Source organism: Mesoplodon bidens, assembly GCF_964165515.1.
Source record: "Mesoplodon bidens genome assembly, chromosome: 12".
In the NCBI taxonomy this organism is placed as follows: domain Eukaryota; kingdom Metazoa; phylum Chordata; class Mammalia; order Artiodactyla; family Ziphiidae; genus Mesoplodon; species Mesoplodon bidens.
In genome coordinates, this window is record NC_138168.1 from 7,043,613 (window position 1) to 7,061,338 (window position 17,726).

General features: G+C 35.6%; 1 protein-coding gene across 1 annotated transcript in view; it reads left to right on the top strand.

The window, feature by feature from the left end:
- LCA5 (lebercilin LCA5) overlaps positions 1–17,726 on the top strand; it is a 68,937-nt gene that overhangs the window by 12,753 nt on the left and 38,458 nt on the right. Inside the window, exon 3 of the mRNA XM_081251166.1 lies at positions 2,789–3,318. Coding sequence (XP_081107292.1) covers positions 2,789–3,318 — 530 coding nt within the window. The remainder of the gene's footprint in view (positions 1–2,788; positions 3,319–17,726) is intronic.

Consider the following 17,726-nt stretch of genomic DNA (forward strand, 5'->3'; position numbering starts at 1 on the left):
AAGCTATGAGAAACAGTTCTAATATCACCCAGAAAAATTTCAGTTATTGTCTTCAATCTGACTTATACTGTTTTTTGCTTTGCATTATCTTTTGAATTAAAATCTGTGGTAATTTGTCTACCTTAGATCAAACGACATAACCAAACTGATAACTTTCCTTGAACGCTAAGTTAATTCCTTTTGGTTTAAGTCACAATCATCAGTGTAGACTAAATTAAGGAAAGAACAAATGTGATTTAAAAAGCATCTTTAACACTTGAATTTGTGGAATTTCATGTTTGATAACATATTCTTCCTTCCTCCTTTTAAATTTTCAGCATGCTTTATTATTTTTAAAAGTAAAATTTGTGCTCTATCAGAAGTTATATGATAATAAAACTTAATAATTAGTTTATACATCTTTGTGTATTACATATTACATACTTATTCTATTTCTTATTTTATCAGTAATATAAACACTGAGTTTTTGGTAGATGCATAGTTTATCTTTGTTACATGTTTTTTAAATGAGTCATACCGTAATTTTAACACCTGACGGAAGGAAAAGAGCAGTTATTTGCCCACCCTCTTTTTGGTGGTGACTTAACAAGGGGGAGATGAAGAATGATATACACAATAATAAGTCATCTTTGTTCTGACTCTTATTAGCCCTGTATTTCATCTTGATAGTTTTAAAAGTGAAAGCAGTAGATGAACGCTGAGAAATATTTTTGAGTTCTGGTTAAGTGTACTTTGTAGATGTACTAATAGAATATGCTAAAAATCAATGTTCAGGTTTTTAGGATGTCAAAAGTTGGTTGTGGAAGCCCTTTCTGTCTGGCTAAATTGTTGAATAAAATATTAGTGGAAAATTTTTATCCTGATTCATATAATATCTAGGCTTTAACTTTTCAAATTAAGTTTCCATTTGTATGAAGTCTTGTTTGCTGAGCAATATAATTTTATACATAAAAATCAGAGATTTGGAATGATTAACATTCATCCTTATGTACAGTCATTTTTATGTATACAGTTTCTGTCACTCCAAGAGCTGAATACATATTCTATAATAGCATATATAGATACTAAAACTCTGTTAATTCAGTATGTTAGGAAAGAAAGAGAATTGAAATGATGGGTGCTCCAATTTAAAATTGGAGCAATCTCTCCAATGGAAATATAATGCAAGTCACAAATGAAAGCCACATATGCAATTTTTTACTGCCACATTTAAAAAGAAAAGCAGGTGGAATTAATTTTAATAATATATTTTATTTATTCCAACATATCCAAAATATTATCATTTCTAAATATAGTTAATATAAAACATAGTGTGTGGAATATTTTGCATTCCTTTTTTTTTTTTAAACTAAGTGTTTGAAATCTGGTATGTATTTCACACTTAACGGGGTATCTCAGTTTGGACCACCCACATTTCAAGTTTCTTAGTAGGCACATGTGGCTAGTGACTACTATATTGGATAGCATAGTTTCAGAGTTACTAGTAGGTTTTCCCTCATTTCTTTTTATTACCACTTCCTTTCATATATTCAAGCATTTATAGAGCTGGAATCCCAAATCAGTTACACATTCAAAATAGCTTCTATAAAACTTCCATCTCTTTAATGAAACTTTGTAGTGTTAAATTGTAAATATTACTCTTACCCTTGTTTACATAATGAAATCAGGATATCCGTGGCTGGTAAAATGGGTAGGGAAACATTGGATTTTCTAGTTTTTCTTCATTTTTTTCCCCTCTGGAATGCATTTCCTTCTTGAAAAAACGCAGTCACCTTGGAGGTTAAAGTTCGTTATTCTCAAGTGCGGCAGACTTCCAGATGCCTCTTTAAAGGGCAGGTGCTCAGTATATTGAGGCTTAAGTTTAATGAACTTATAGTAAAAAAAAAAAATAACATTCCAAATTTTTGTGAAATATTGTGATTAATGTGTATCAATTAACTTTAAAGATTTCACATGCTTGTGTTTTTTAGGGTGGAGTTTTTTTGTTTATCTTGTTCTTAAATTATGCCAGATGTTTTTGATTCGAACATCACACAAAAGAAAGCCTCTGAGAAAGCATTTAGAATCACCCCTGTACTGCTAAAGTGTTTTCTGTTTCCAATCACTGATACCTGGGATTAAGTTTTTGTCACTGACAGAGAATATTTGTGGAGAACTCTCTGTTTTACATGCAAACTTCCGTTAATCCTCACAACAACAAATGAGTTGTTATCCTCATTCTGTGGGTAGGGAAAATAGACCTGGAAAAGGTTTAAGTTGAATTGCTCAAGGATTTATTAAGTGGTAAACCTGAGTCCCACATCTTCTTGCTGTCATCCTCTTTCCCCAAATAAAGATTTCTAACTAATTTTTAAAAACTCATACATTTCCACATTTTAAATAATGATCCCAAATATCTTGGCACAAACGACTTGAATATCACAGTATTTTGTACAGTATTTATTAGGCACCATGCTAGTGCTGATGGTGCCTGTGTTCAAATGCTGGCTGGCTATCTTATCTGTAAAGTGAAAAATGGTAAAATAATTCCCTATAAACTATGGGGATATTATTTGGCTGGATCAGAATATGATTCTTGAACTTTCTTAAAAGATTTCAAACCTTTCTTAATAAAACCATTATATTAAGAGCTCTAAGTAAAACCTGATATTTAATTAAATGTTGTAAAATCATTTTTTAAGGAAACAAAATAACAAAAGAATGGTGTGGATCCACTTGTGTTAGGATGAGTAAATAATACTACATCTGGTACAGCTTTCACTTTACATTATTACTGTTTCTTTTTTAGTCCCTAGGAAAGCAAGCCCTAAGGGTCTACCAAACAGAAGGGGAGTCCGAGTGGGATTTCGCTCCCAGAGCCTCAGTAGGGTGCCACTTCGGAAAGATACTGATCTTGTTACAAAACGGGTTCTTTCTGCAAGACTGCTAAAAATCAATGAATTGCAGAATGAAGTAACTGAACTCCAGGTCAAGTTAGCTGAGCTGCTAAAAGAAAATAAGGCTTTGAAAAGTCTTCAGTATAGGCAGGAGAAAGCCCTGAATAAGTTTGAAGATACAGAAAATGAAATCTCACAGCTTATTGCTCGTCATAACAATGAGATTACAGCACTCAAAGAACGCTTAAGAAAATCTCAAGAGAAAGAACGGGCAACTGAGAAAAAGGTGAAAGATGCAGAAGGTGAACTGCTTAGGACAAAATTTTCCTTACAGAAACTGAAAAAGATCTCTGAAGCTAGACACCTACCTGAACGAAATGATTTAGCAAAGAAACTCGTTTCAGCAGAGTTAAAATTAGATGACACCGAGAGAAGAATTAAGGTAAAATTTCTACAGTTTCTAATTGCGCTGTTTTGTGTTATTCTTCCTTGGGCATTTAATGTGCTCTTTTAAGACTGCTTATTGCAGTTCCACATTGCTTGGAAATGAAAACTACTTTTTTGGTATTATCTTTCTGAGTAAGAGATTAGGAGAAACTTAAGATTTTATCTTTAAGAGCAAGATGTAAAAGATTGTATGCATTAATGGGCCACATGTTAATGGATATTTAATTCCATGGATCTTAGCCATTTGGGGGAAATATACTATTTGATTATGTGATTGTTTCTCTAAAATTGAAAATGATACTATAAGAGCTGTAGTGTATAAAACTTGACATTTTGGGGCCATTGTGTAAGGAATGCCACATGAATAATACTTTCTGTTTTTATTTCTTTGAACATTTGTGAAAGATATATTTTGGGACAGGGTGTGCCTCTACTTCCCCAAAAAACTGATGTGAGAGGTGGGTGGAATGATGTTGAGGTAATAGTCTGAGAATACAGCAGATCGTATAAAAGTATTTTTTTCTTATAATTAGAGAGGAAAAGAGTACTACCCCATGACTGTTATATGGAAAACTTATGTTAGATACTACCTGTGAGATATATATACACACACACACAGCACCACATTTCAGTGGATGTTTAATTCCATGGATCTTAGTCACTTGCGGAAAATATACTGTGTGTGTGTGTGTGTGTGTGTGTGTGTGTGTGTGTGTGTGTGTGTGTGTGTGTGTGTGTGTGTGTGTGTGTGTGTGTGTGTGTGTGTGTGTGTGTGTGTGTGTGTGTGTGTGTGTGTGTGTGTGTGTGTGTGTGTGTGTGTGTGTCAAACAGAAGCCCTGAGTCAGGGCTTAGAATTACTTAGACTTGACACAGTCGTTTGGAAAGCAAAGGTAGGGAAAAAGTATGAGAATAATGCCTGCTGTGAGAGCTCTCTGAGCAAGGGCAAGTCAGAACTATAAATAAACTAGCTTTCTGCAGTGTATTAATTAGATGTTTTTAGTACCTGGTATGATAATAGTACTTCTTAGTCTGTATAATATGCCAGGCTCAACCTACCAATGCCATGCCCAGAGACAGTGGCTTATTAAATGGAGTGTATATCAGTGACCAGAAGAAGTGCCTAGCTTATTCTCCAAAATTAGCAATCATTAACTTCTGTTTCAGTGCACAGAAGATACCTTATTGTATAGTTTCCACCAGTGATCAACTCGAACTTCAGAACAACATATGAAAACTTTTTTTTTAAGGACCATTTACCTATGTAGTGGGGTGGGGGTAGGGATGGAAGCAACTAGTGTCATAAACAAATAGCTGACACTTTAATTATTTTTAAAGGGAAGTATAAAATGTGCCACATAATGGATTTTAAAATTAGGAACCAAGAGCACAGAATGCTAATTAATAAGTATGGTTGAAAACAACCCACACCTCTGTGCGTGTTTGTATAAAACTAGAGAGAACACGGAGTTGCAGTACACACACGTGCACACACACACATATACACATACTGCAGTTCTCTCTTATAGCCAGTTATGAAGGGGGTTGATGGAGTGGTAGAGGAGGGAAGAGAAAGAAGGAAGAGAGGAAAAATGGAATAAGTCTGTGGTTTCTGAGTTGTAGATGGAGTTGAATTATGTGGCTCCCCACTTGAGAGCATGAAAATCAGTCATCTGTGATGATAAGTCTTTGAAATACTTGTTAACTGTATAGTGTCCTCAATTCTTACTTTTTTTTCTTAGTGGAGTTAAGAAATTATAAAAAACTTTATTTCTGGTTAATTGTAGGTTGACATGAAGTTTTAACAACATTATGTAGAGAGATCGCATATACTCTTCATCCAGTTTCCCCAGTGGTAACATATAACATACCTAGAATATAATATTGCAGTTAGGAAATTGGTAGTAATACATTGATACAACTCATCAACCTTATTCATATTTCACCAGTTTTACCTGGACTTGTTTGTGTTTGTGTGTGTGTGTGTGTGTGTGTGTGTGTATTTAGTTCTATGCAATTTTATCACATGTGTAGATTCATGTGACCATCACCGTGGTCAAGATGCAGAACAGTTCCATCACAGGGAACTTGTGTTACCAACTTATAGGCACAGTTACCTTCCTGCCTTCCCCAGCTCTCTGATCTGTGGCATCCACTGATCTGTTCACCATTTCTATAATTTCATCATTTTAAGAATGTAATATAAATACTGGAGTCTTTAACCTTTTGTGGTTGGCAGATTTCCCTTTTTCCCTTGAGCTCCATCCAAGTTGTTGCATATATCAATAACTTGTTCCTTTTTTTATTCCCAAGTAGTATTCCATGGCATGGATATACAACAGAGTGTTATGGTATATCCTGTTGAAGGGCATCTGGATTGTTTGCAGTTTTTAGCTATTACCTAATAAAGCTGTTATGACCATTCATGTACAGATTTTTGAGTGAACGTAAATTTTCATTTCTCTGGAATATATGCGTGAAAGTATACTTGATGGATTGTACGATAAGCACAGGTTTTGTAAGAAACCGCCTTTCTCTTCTGTAGAGCAGCAGTACCATTTTACATTTTTACCAGCGATGTATAAGTGATCCACTTTCTCCACATCCTTGCCAGCATTTGGTGTTATCACTTTTTAAAATTTTAGCCATTCTTACAGGTTTTTAGCACTATCTCTTGGCTTTAACTTGCATTATTCCTAATGGCTAATGATGTTAAACATCTTTTTATATGCTTATTTGCCATCAGAAGATCCTATTCATTTTGTTTGTTTTTTGCCTATATTTCTAATTGGATTGTTCGTGCTTTTACTGTTGATTTTTGATAGTTCTTTATATATATATTAAATGCAGGTTCTTTGTCAGATACGTGGTTTGCAAATATTTTCTCCCAGTTTGTAGCTTGTCTTTTCATCCTCTTCACAGGGTCTTTCAGAAGAAAGGTTTTAAATTTTGATGTGGTCCAGTTTATCAGATTTTTCTTTCATGGATTGTGCTTTTTAGTGTCAAGTTAAGAATTCTTTGCTATCCCTGGCACCCTTTGTAGCTCCAAAGATTTTCTACTGTATTTTTATCCAAAAGCTTTATGGTTTTATGTTTTATTTTAAAGTCCGTGATTCATTTTGAGTTAATTTTTGTGTAAGTTGTGAGGTTTAGGTTGAGGTTCTTTTTTTTTTTTTTTTTCCCACCTTTTAGTGCCCCGTTGCTCTAGTACCATTTGTTGAAAAGGCTGTTCTTCCTCCACTGAATCTGGCACCTTTGTCAAAAATCAGTTGGGCATATTTTTGTGGGTCTATTTCTGGATTCTTTATTCTACTGATGTATGTGCCTATCCCTCTGCCGATACCACACTCTCCTCATTACAGGCTACATAGTAAACCGTATATATATGATTATGATAGAGGGATTCATCTCATGTTATGCTTTGTCTTTAAAATTTTACCTATTTTAGCTACTCTGGGTCCTCTGCCTTCCCAAATGAACTTTAGAATAAACTTGTCTCTGTCTACCAACACCTTCCTGAGATTTTGGTAAGAATTGCATTAAACATGGATCAATTTGTAGAGAATTGACATCCTTATTATGTTGCATCTTTCTATTCTTGAACACAGTATATCTCTCAATTTACTTAGGTCATCTTTGATTTCTTTCATCATCATTTTTTAATTTTCCGGATTCAGATCTAAACAGGTTTTGTTAGATTTATACCTAAATATTTCATCTTGTTTGGAGCAACTGTAAATAGTCTCAGTTCTTTCTGGATGAGAAGATTACTTTTGAACTTTTTTTTTCAAATATCAAACTAATTTTTATTGCGAAAATCATTTTCACAAGGGGTTATGACTATTTAATGTACATAAAGGGATGGCTTAGCTTTGGAAGTTTACTCTCAAGTTTCAGGAATGTTGAGTTTATTAGCTCCAAGCCTCAAAGTTTGTTTGGGCGATGTAGACTGCTTCATTTCTGTTGTAACTTATATTGGAATCAACATGTAATATGTTGTTATGAACCTTCTCTCAAATCAATCTCAAGTCAGCTGTCATCAAACTAGCTCTTATGAATGGAGGAGCCTCTGCAACCCACCTGAGGGTAATTATTCTCTACTTTTTAGCTTACCTTTTCATACTTCCTAAAGTTTTCATACTTCCTAAAGTTTTCTTTTTGAACGAAAATGATCTTTCACAATCTCAGTAATCAATCCAGAATTCGAAATATTTACTGAGTGTCTTAATTTAGTGTGAAATTTAGCTTTTGTTTTCATGCCTCATTCAGTTTTTCAAATTTTATTTAACACTCAGTTAATCTTTTTTCTTCAGACTCAGTACCACTGACTTGAAGGGTAAGGGAGGAATCTAGGAGCTCAATTGTGGTGTTTCACTTTGCAAATTAACTAAAACTTGAGAAAGCCCCGAGTGTCCCTTGAAATTGCAGTAAAATCCTAGTATTGCCGCCTTTAAGTTTTGTGCTATTCTTTACTAAGGATGACTGTCTGTACAGTGATTTTTGTTTTTGCGTGGTGTAGCTTTTTATTTTAGGAATATGTCCTTAAGCTGGAGTTTGTGACAGGCAACTTCGTTTGTTTATAGATTGCCTTATCCCAGAAAGGATTTCAGGCCACAATTCTTATTCCCCTTGTGTTACATTTTCTTCCTATGGGAGGGAAAAAAAAGCACTCTTCAAGGTTACCTCTAAATAGTTGAGCTGTGAAAAACGTCCCTCGTACCCTCTGTAAGTTGGATACAAGTTTATTTTGTTATAGTTGATGGAAGTGACAGAATGCATAGTCCGAATAATGTAAGCGTACAGTGGTTTAGAAGGGGACACATGGTTAGACAAACAACCTTTTAAAATACGAGTAGGAACAGTCATTCACCCACAGCAGTTGTTTTTCACCAACCTTGTGCCACGTGGTCTGCCGGATCCTGGGCCATATACCGGGAATGAAGAGCTGCTTGGTAGGGTGAAATTTGTTGAGCTCTGTACAAAGGTACAGACAGCTAAATCAGACTACATGTTTATTTCTTTATTTAGCGTTGGCTTTATACCTTCATTTAGGCTTTTACTTCAATAACTTTATTGAGTAGGGTCCTATCAAAGTAGCAGCCCCAGTTAAATATGTTTATTTTAATATTAATAGCTATATATATTAATATTTAAATAAAACTGCAACAAATTGTAAAAAAGCTGCAAAAAACTTAAAGAGCCAACATTTGCAGCAGTAAAATATTGTTAGTTATATACTGCAGCGATTCTCAAATTTTTTGGTCTGAAGACCCTTTTATACTCTTAAAACTTATTGCAGATCTCCCCAACCATTACCACAGGAGCTTTTGTTTATATGGCTATACCTATTGATATTTACCATATTAGAAATTAAAATTGAGAACATTCAAAAATATTTCTTTATTTAAAATAAATAATAAACAACTCACTAAATGGTATCATGAAATCTTTTAATGAAAAATATCTATTTTCTAAACCCAAAATAAATTGCGACAAGAGTGGCATCATTTTATTGATATATATTTGCAAATTTCTTCAGTGTCATACTTAATAGAGGACAGCTGGGTCCTCATAGCTGCTTCTGCATTCAATCTGTTGCAATATGTTGTTACGGTTGATAAATAAAAGAAAATTCAGCCTCACACAGATGTCTATAGGAGTTAGAAAATGGAGGAATATTTAAAAGCTTTTCAGATAACTGGATATTCTTTGATACTACATGAAAACTTAGTAAGTGGTGTTCTCAAAGGTTTGTTGCAATGTGGAATCTAAAACCATATCGAAGAATTTTTTGCACTCTGTCGCCTTAAAATCCATCGGTCTCCTTTGAATGAATGTTTTACCCATGAATGATTTTGTAATATCATGGATTAGTCATTTGGAAAATGTTCATTATTTGGAATATGTTCGTTCATTGCATTAGGCACACTTTCCAAATATTGACATGTTTCGTTATATAATATCACATGTTATATAGCCTTTGGAAAGCTCCATCGTACATTCATGACAGTGAGTGAAAATAGCAAATAATATTGTATTATAAAGTAGTTCTGACCTTGCAAACTCCCGAAAGTGTCTCAGAGACCTTTAGGGGTCCCTGCACCACTCTTGAGGGTCACTGATTGAATATCAGTGGTTCTTTGTTAGCAACTTCATTAGCGATTCCCCCAGTTTGCAGTTTCTATTAATGACTGCCAAACTGCACCATTGTTTACTGGGCCTGGAACTGTCCTCCAGTAGCAGCTGAAGGTAAAGGCACCGATTCTGTCCTGTCCCTCATAAGAAAGCCTTACAGCTGGGGTTGCATTCCTGATCTCAGGATGCAGTAGCAGATTAGTCAGAGATATGGTCAACAGTGTGTCATAAAGCAAATATCATGAATTGCTAACTATCATAAGAATCCTTAATCACTAAATGGGAAGTTATCTACTAAGTTTTATGAAAAGATCATAAATGTAATAGCATACACATAATTATTAAAAATACTCCAGTAAGCTGTAGGGCACACATTTAATATGTTAAAAAATCCAACTCTGTTTTAACATTAAATTGGCACAGAGTGAATTACCTTGTCAGAAAAATATAATGAAACTGTTAATAAGGCTTTCTCTCCCTTTTTAGAAATTTCTGAAGATTTGGGGGAATGATTTGAGTAGCCTGAATATCATAGAGCTCTAAAAGGAAGCTTGAATAGACTTCTTTTTCTTTTGATAGTTTTTCTTGTAACAGATTGGCATTCAAATTCCCTTGGCCCTAGAGCTGCCCTCAAGTAGGTATTGTTTCTTGTTGATAAAAAAATAATATTGTCTTCCACTGTAAATCATTTTCAAAAGTAAGAATTGATTCAGCTTTGTCTTCCCTTACCCTTCCTAGTTTATTCAGAATGAGAATTGAGCTGTGTAGTGTTGGCCAGGTAGATTCTTTTTCCTGTTTCTTTCCTTGCCATACCTTACTCTAGTGGCTAGGTCTCTGTTCTAAATGTTTTTTTGCCCTTTCACCCTCCAGAAACCCAAATCCAGAAGGCCTACCTTTGCCTCACCTACCTGCTTTGTTTCTTAAAAAAAAAAAAAAAAAAAAAAAAAGCTAATGAGGACAGAGTAATGGAGGTCAGAGCAGGAGCTCAGCTCGGCTTTTGCCCTGTTCTGATGTTGTGCAGCCCTCTTAATGCCCAGATTTTGTTTGCTTTGTTTGCAGAATTAAATGATTCTGAGGCCCCTCTCAGTTCTGAAATCTGAATCAGAGTCTATATCATGTTTTTAAACCTTTCATGTGTCAAAAGTATTTTTAGCATGGTAAACCATATTTATTAAAAATATTAAGTCCTTATTAGGCTTATTATTGAAGTTGGAGAAATGAAAGATTTCTAATGTTGAAAAAAGGAACTGATTGTGAAATAAAATAGCATTCATTGAGATCCTTAATTGGCTAGATTTTATTATATTATTTACAAAATTTTTATAATTTTTGGTGGAAGAAGATTTACAATGAAATTATGAGATCTGTGATTGAAGGGTAAAGTTTAAAACCATTGCAGAGAATAAATTTGATAGGGTCCTTAGAAACTACCCATTTAGGTAGAACAATTATTACAGCAATTTTGTGTTAATATTTAAAGTAAAAACCTTCTATCGAAAAAGTAATAGAAGTACTAAAAAAAAGTGCCTAAAAATTCAAATAATACAGAGAGGTATACAGTGAAACATCAGTACCCCTCTATGCTATCCTTTGTAGGCCTCTTCTCAAGAAGTAATCACTGTTAAGAAATCGTCTTTACATGCAAAGTTCATACATGTATATGTATGTCCCTTTTTTTACTCTCTAACTACAAATGAAAGTGTACCATACACATTGCTTAATATGTGTTTTTTTCACTGAAAGTATATTTTGGTGTTCTTTACATATCATTGTGGATGTATATGTAATATATATGCATGTACACTCACATACACATATATTAAATCTGCCTCCTTTTTATTTTTCAGGTTTTATTGAGATATAATTGACATGTATTACTGTATACATTTAATATGTACAGCAAAATAGTTTGACTTACATATATTGTGAAATGATGATTGCAACAAGTTTAGTTAGCCTCCATCATCTCATAGATACAATAAAAAGAAAAAAAGGTTTTTCTGTTTGTTTGTTTTGCTTTTGGTCATGAGTACCCTTTGGATTTGCTCTCTTAAACAACTTTCATATATATTCTACAGCAGTGTTACCTATAGTCATCACGCTATACATGCATCATATGCCTAGTACTTACTTTGTAACTGGGAGTTTGTACCTTTTGACTGCCTTCATCCAATTCTGCCACTGCCCCCCGACCCACCTCCACTTCTGGTAACCACAAATCCGATCTCTTTTTCTGTGAGTTGTTTTTTTATTTTAAGCTCATTTATACACACACATACACACACCCCACAACTTCTTTATCCATTGACGAATAATGGACATCAGTGGATACTAGGTTGTTTTCATGTCTTGGGTATTATAAATATATGCCACTGTGAACATGGGGTGCAGGTATCTGTTTGAGTTAGTGTCTTCACTTCCTCAGGATATATTCCTGGAAATAGAATTGCCGTATCATATAGTAGCTCTATTTTTAATTTTTTGAGGATCTTCCATGCTGTTTCCCATAGTGGCTGTACCAGTTTACAGTCCTACTAACAGTGCACAGGGGTTCCCTTTTCTCCACATCCTCACTAACATGTGTTGTCTCCATTTTTGATGATGGTCATTCTAACAGATGTGAGGTGATAACTCGTTGCGGTTTTGATTTGCATTTCTCTAATGACTAGTGATGTTGAGCATCTTTTCATGTACCTGTTTGCCTTTCATTTACCTTCTTTGGAAAAAAGTGTATTAATGTCTTTTGCCTGTTTGTTTGTTTATTTATTTATTTTTTAAATTTTTTTTTTGCGGTACGCGGGCCTCTCACTGTTGTGACCTCTCCCGTTGTGGAGCACACTCTTCAGTCTTCGGACACGCAGGCTCAGCGGCCATGGCTCACGGGCCTAGCCGCTCCGTGGCATGTGGGATCTTCCTGGACCGGGGCACAAACCCGTGTCCCCTGCATTGGCAGGCGGACTGTCAACCACTGTGCCACCAGGGAAGCCCCTGCCTGTTTTTTTAATTGGATTATTTGTGTTTTTTGCTATTGAGTTGAATGAGTTCTTTATATATTTTGGATATTATTCTCTTATTGCATATATTTTTTTCCCATTCCGTAGGTTGTCTTTTCACTTGGTTGTTTCCTTTGCTGTGCAGAAGCTTTTTAGTTTGATGTAGTGTCACTTGTTTATTTTTTACTTTGTTGCTGTGCTTTAGGTGTCATGTCCAAAGAATTATTGCCAACACCCATATCAAGGAGCTTATTTTCAATGTTTTCTTCTAGGGGTTTCATGGTTTCGGGTCTTACATTTAAGTCTTTAATCCATTTCAAGTTAATTTTTGTGAGTGGTGTAATATAGGGGTCTAGTTTCTTTCTTTTATATGTGAATATCCAGTTATCTCAGCGCCATTTGTTGGAGAGACTGTCTTTTCTCCACTGAGTATTTTTGACTCCCTTGTCAAATATTAGTTTTGACTGTGTGTGCTTGGGTTTACTTCTGGGCTGTCAATACTGTTCCATTGATCTCTGTGTTTTTATGTCACTACTGTACTGTTTTAATTACTACAGCTTTATAGTATTAGCGGGAAGTCAGGATGTGTGTGATGTCTCCTGCTTTTTGTCCTTCTTCTTGAGGATTGCTTTGGCTATTTGGGGTCTTTTGCCATTCATTATAAATTTTAGGATTTTTTTTCTGCTTCTGTAAAAAAAAAAATGCCACTGGAATCTTGATAGGCATTGCATTGAATCAGTAGATGGCTTTGGGTAAGTGTGGACAATTTTAACATATTAATTCATCCAATCCATGAACACTGGATACCTTTCCATTTACTTATATCTTCTTTGATTTCTTTATCAGTATCTTGTAGCTTTCGGGGAAGAGATGTTTCACTTCTTTGGTTAAGTTTATTCCTAAGTATTTTATTGTTTTGATGCTATTGTAAATGGGATTATTTTCTGTCTTTTTCAGCTAATTTGTTAGTGTATAGAAATGCTACTGATTTTTTGTATGTTAATTTTGTATCCTGTAACTTTGCTGAATTCAGTGAATAGATCTAACGGTTTTTTGGCTGAAGTCTTTAGGATTTTCTATATATAAAATCATGTCATCAGGAAATAGAGACAGTTTTACTTCTTCCTTTCTAATTTGGATGCTTTTTTTTTTTTTTTTTTTTTTTTTTTTTTTTCTTTTTGCGGTATGCGGGCCTCTCACTGTTGTGGCCTCTCCCGTTGCGGAGCACAGGCTCCGGACGCGCAGGCCCAGCGGCCATGGCTCACGGGCCCAGCCGCTCCGCGGCATATGGGATCCTCCCAGACCGGGGCACGAACCCGTATCCCCTGCATCGGCAGGCGGACTCTCAACCACTGCGCCACCAGGGAGGCCCCGATGCTTTTTTTTTTTAAAGAAGATGTTGGGGTAGGAGTTTATTAATTAATTTATTTATTTTTGCTGTCTTGGGTCTTCGTTTCCGTGCGAGGGCTATCTCTAGTTGTGGCAGGCGGGGGCCACTCTTCATCACGGTGTGCGGGCCTCTCACTATCGCGGCCTCTCTTGTTGCGGAACACAGGCTCCAGATGTGCAGGCTCAGTAGTTGTGGCTCATGGGCCTAGTTGCTCCACGGCATGTGGGATCCTCCCAGACCAGGGCTCGAACCCGTGTCCCCTGCATTAGCAGGCAGATTCTCAACCACTGTGCCACCAGGGAAGCCCTTGGATGCCTTTTATTTTTTTCTTGCCTGATTGCTCCGGCTAGGACTTGCAGTACTATATGGACTAGGAGTGGTGAGAGCGAGCATCCTTGTCTTATTCCTGATCTTAGAGAAAAAGTTTCAAGCTTTCACCATTGAGTATCATGTTAGTAGTGGGCTTGTCATACATGGCCTTTATTATGTTGAGGAATAATTCTTCTAATTTGTTAAGAGTTATTATCAAGAAAAAATGTTGAATTTTCTCAATTCCTTTTTTTGCATCTATTGAGATGAACATATGATTTTTTCTTTCCTTCTATTAATGTGGTATATCACATTTATTGATTTGCATGTATTGAACCATCTTTGCATCCCAGCTATAAATCTCACCTAATCATGGTGAATGTTCCTTTTAATATGGGGCTGATTTTGTTCTACGTCTACTAGTATTTCACTGAGAATTTTTGCATCTGTGTTCACAAGGGATATTGATCTATAGTTTTATTTTCTGGTACTGTTCTTTTCTGTCTTTAGTATTAGGGTGATGCTGGCCTTGTAAAATGAGCTGGGGAGTGTTCCCTCTGCTTTGATTTTTTGAAAGAGTTTGATGTTTGGCAAACTTCACTGGTGAAGCCATCTGGGTTGTGTGCTTTTCTTCATTGGAAGTTTGGTTACTGATTCAATCTCCTTACTAGTAATCGGTCTATTCAGACTTGTCTCTTCTTCAATCAGTCTTGGTAGTTTTTTGTTTTTGTTTTTGTTTTTTATAATTGGAGTATAGTTGCTGTACAGTATAAGTTACAGGTGTACAATATAGTGATTCAAAAATTTTAAAGATTATTCTCCATTTATAGTTATTATAAAATATTGGCTATATATCCCCTACTGGATTGTAGCCTCTGGTTTTACCAGCTGCATACTCTAGGACTATTATATAAGTAAAAATCTCTCTTGTGATACTGGAAAGTGATTAGAATGTGCAAACTGATGTAGTTATTTTTTTCACCATTTTAATTTAAAGGCTATTTTGTCTGATATAAGTATAGCTCTCCTTGGTTTTTTTTTTTTACATCTTTTTGGAGTATAATTGCTTTACAGTGGTGTGTTAGTTTCTGTTTTATAACAAAGTGAATCAGTTATACATATACATATGTTTCCATATCTCTTCCCTCTTGCGTTTCCCACCCTCCTTATCCCACCCCTCTAGGTGGTCACAAAGCACCGAGCTGATCTCCCTGTGCTATGCGGCTGCTTCCCACTACCTATCTATTTTACCTTTGGTAGTGTATATATGTCCATGCCACTCTCTTACTTTGTCACAGCTTACCCTTCCCCCTCCCCATATCCTCAAGTCCATTCTCTAGTAGGTCTGTGTCTTTATTCCTGTCTTACCCCTAGGTTCTTCATGACATTTTTTTTTCTTAGATTCCATATATATGTGTTACCATATGGTATTTGTCTTTCTCTTTCTGACTTACTTCACTCTGTATGACAGACTCTAGGTCTATCCACCTCATTACAAATACCTCAATTTCATTTCTTTTTATGGCTGAGTAATATTCCATTGTATGTATGTGCCACATCTTCTTTACCCATTCATCCAATGATGGACACTTAGGTTGCTTCCATCTCCGGGCTATTGTAAATAGAGCTGCAATGAACATTTTGGTACATGACTCTTTTTGAATTATGGTTTTCTCAGGGTATATGCCCAGTAGTGGGATTTCTGGGTCATATGGTAGTTCTATTTGTAGTTTTTTAAGGAACCTCCAAACTGTTCTCCATAGTGGCTGTACCAATTCACACTCCGGCCAGCAGTGCAAGAGGGTTCCCTTTGCTCCACACCCTCTCCAGCATTTATTGTTTGTAGATTTTTTGATGATGGCCATTCTGACTGGTGTGAGATGATATCTCATTGTAGTTTTGATTTGCATTTCTCTAATGATTAATGATGTTGAGCATTCTTTCATGCGTTTGTTTGCAATCTGTATATCTTTTTTGGAGAAATGTCTATTTAGGTCTTCTGCCCATTTTTGAATTGGGTTGTTTGTTTTTTTGTTATTGAGCTGCTTGTAAATTTTGGAGATTAATCCTTTGTCAGTTGCTTCATTTGCAAATATTTTCTCCCATTCTGAGGGTTGCCTTTTGGTCTTGTTTATGGTTTCCTTTGCTGTGCAAAAGCTTTTAAGTTTCATTAGGTCCCATTAGTTTATTTTTATTTCCATTTCTCTAGGAGGTGGGTCAAAAAGGGTCTTGCTGTGATTTATGTCACAGAGTGTTCCGCCTATGTTTTCCTCTAAGAGTTTGATAGTTTCTGGCCTTACATTTAGGTCTTTAATCCATTTTGAGCTTATTTTTGTGTATGGTGTTAGGGAGTGTTTTAATCTTATACTTTTACATGTACCTGTCCAGTTGTCCCAGCACCACTTATTGAAGAGGCTGTCCTTTCTCCACTGTACATTCCTGCCTCCTTTATCAAAGATAAGGTGACCGTATGTGCATGGGTTTATCTCTGGGCTTTCCATCCTCTTCCATTGATCTATCTTTCTGTTTCTGTGCCAGTACCATACTGTCTTGATTACTGTAGCTTTGTAGTATAGTCTGAAGTCAGGGAGCCTGATTCCTCCGCTCTGTTTTTCATTCTCAAGATTGCTTTGGCTATTCGGGGTCTTTTCTGTTTTCATACAAATTGTGAAATTTTTTGTTCTAGTTCTGTGAAAAATGCCAGTGGTAGTTTGATAGGGATTGCATTGAATCTGTAGATTGCTTTGGGTAGTAGAGTCATTTTCACAGTGTTGATTCTTCCAATCCAAGAAAGTGGTATATCTCTCCATCTATTTGTATCTTTAATTTCTTTCATCAGTGTCTTATAATTTTCTGCATACAGGTCTTTTGTCTCCTTAGGTAGGTTTATTCCTAGATATTTTATTCTTTTTGTTGCAGTGGTAAATGGGAGTGTTTTCTTAATTTCACTTTCAGATTTTTCATCATTAGTGTATAGGAATATAAGAGATTTCTGTGCATTAATTTTCTATCCTGCTACTTTACCAAATTCATTGATTAGCTCTAGTAGTTTTCTGGTGGCAACTTTAGGATTCTCTATGTATAGTATCATACCATCTGCAAACAGTGACAGCTTTACTTCTTCTTTTCTGATTTGGATTCCTTTTACTTCCTTTTCCTCCCTGGTTGCTGTGGCTAACACTTCCAAAACGGTTGAATAGGAATGGTGAGAGTGGGCAACCTTGTCTTGTTCCTGATCTTAGTGGAAATGCTTTCAATTTTTCACCATTGAGGACAATGTTGGCTGTGGGTTTCTCATATATGGCCTTTATTATGTTGAGGAAAGTTCCCTCTATGCCTACTTTCTGCAGGGTTTTTATCATAAATGGGTGTTGAATTTTGTCGCAAGCTTTCTCTGCATTTATTTAGATGATCATATGGTTTTTCTCCTTCAGTTTGTTAATATGGTGTATCGCATTGATTGATTTGTGTATATTGAAGAACCCTTGCATTCCTGGGATAAACCCCACTTGATCATGGTGTATGATCCTTTTAATGTGCTGTTGGATTCTGTTTGCTGGTGTTTTGTTGAGGATTTTT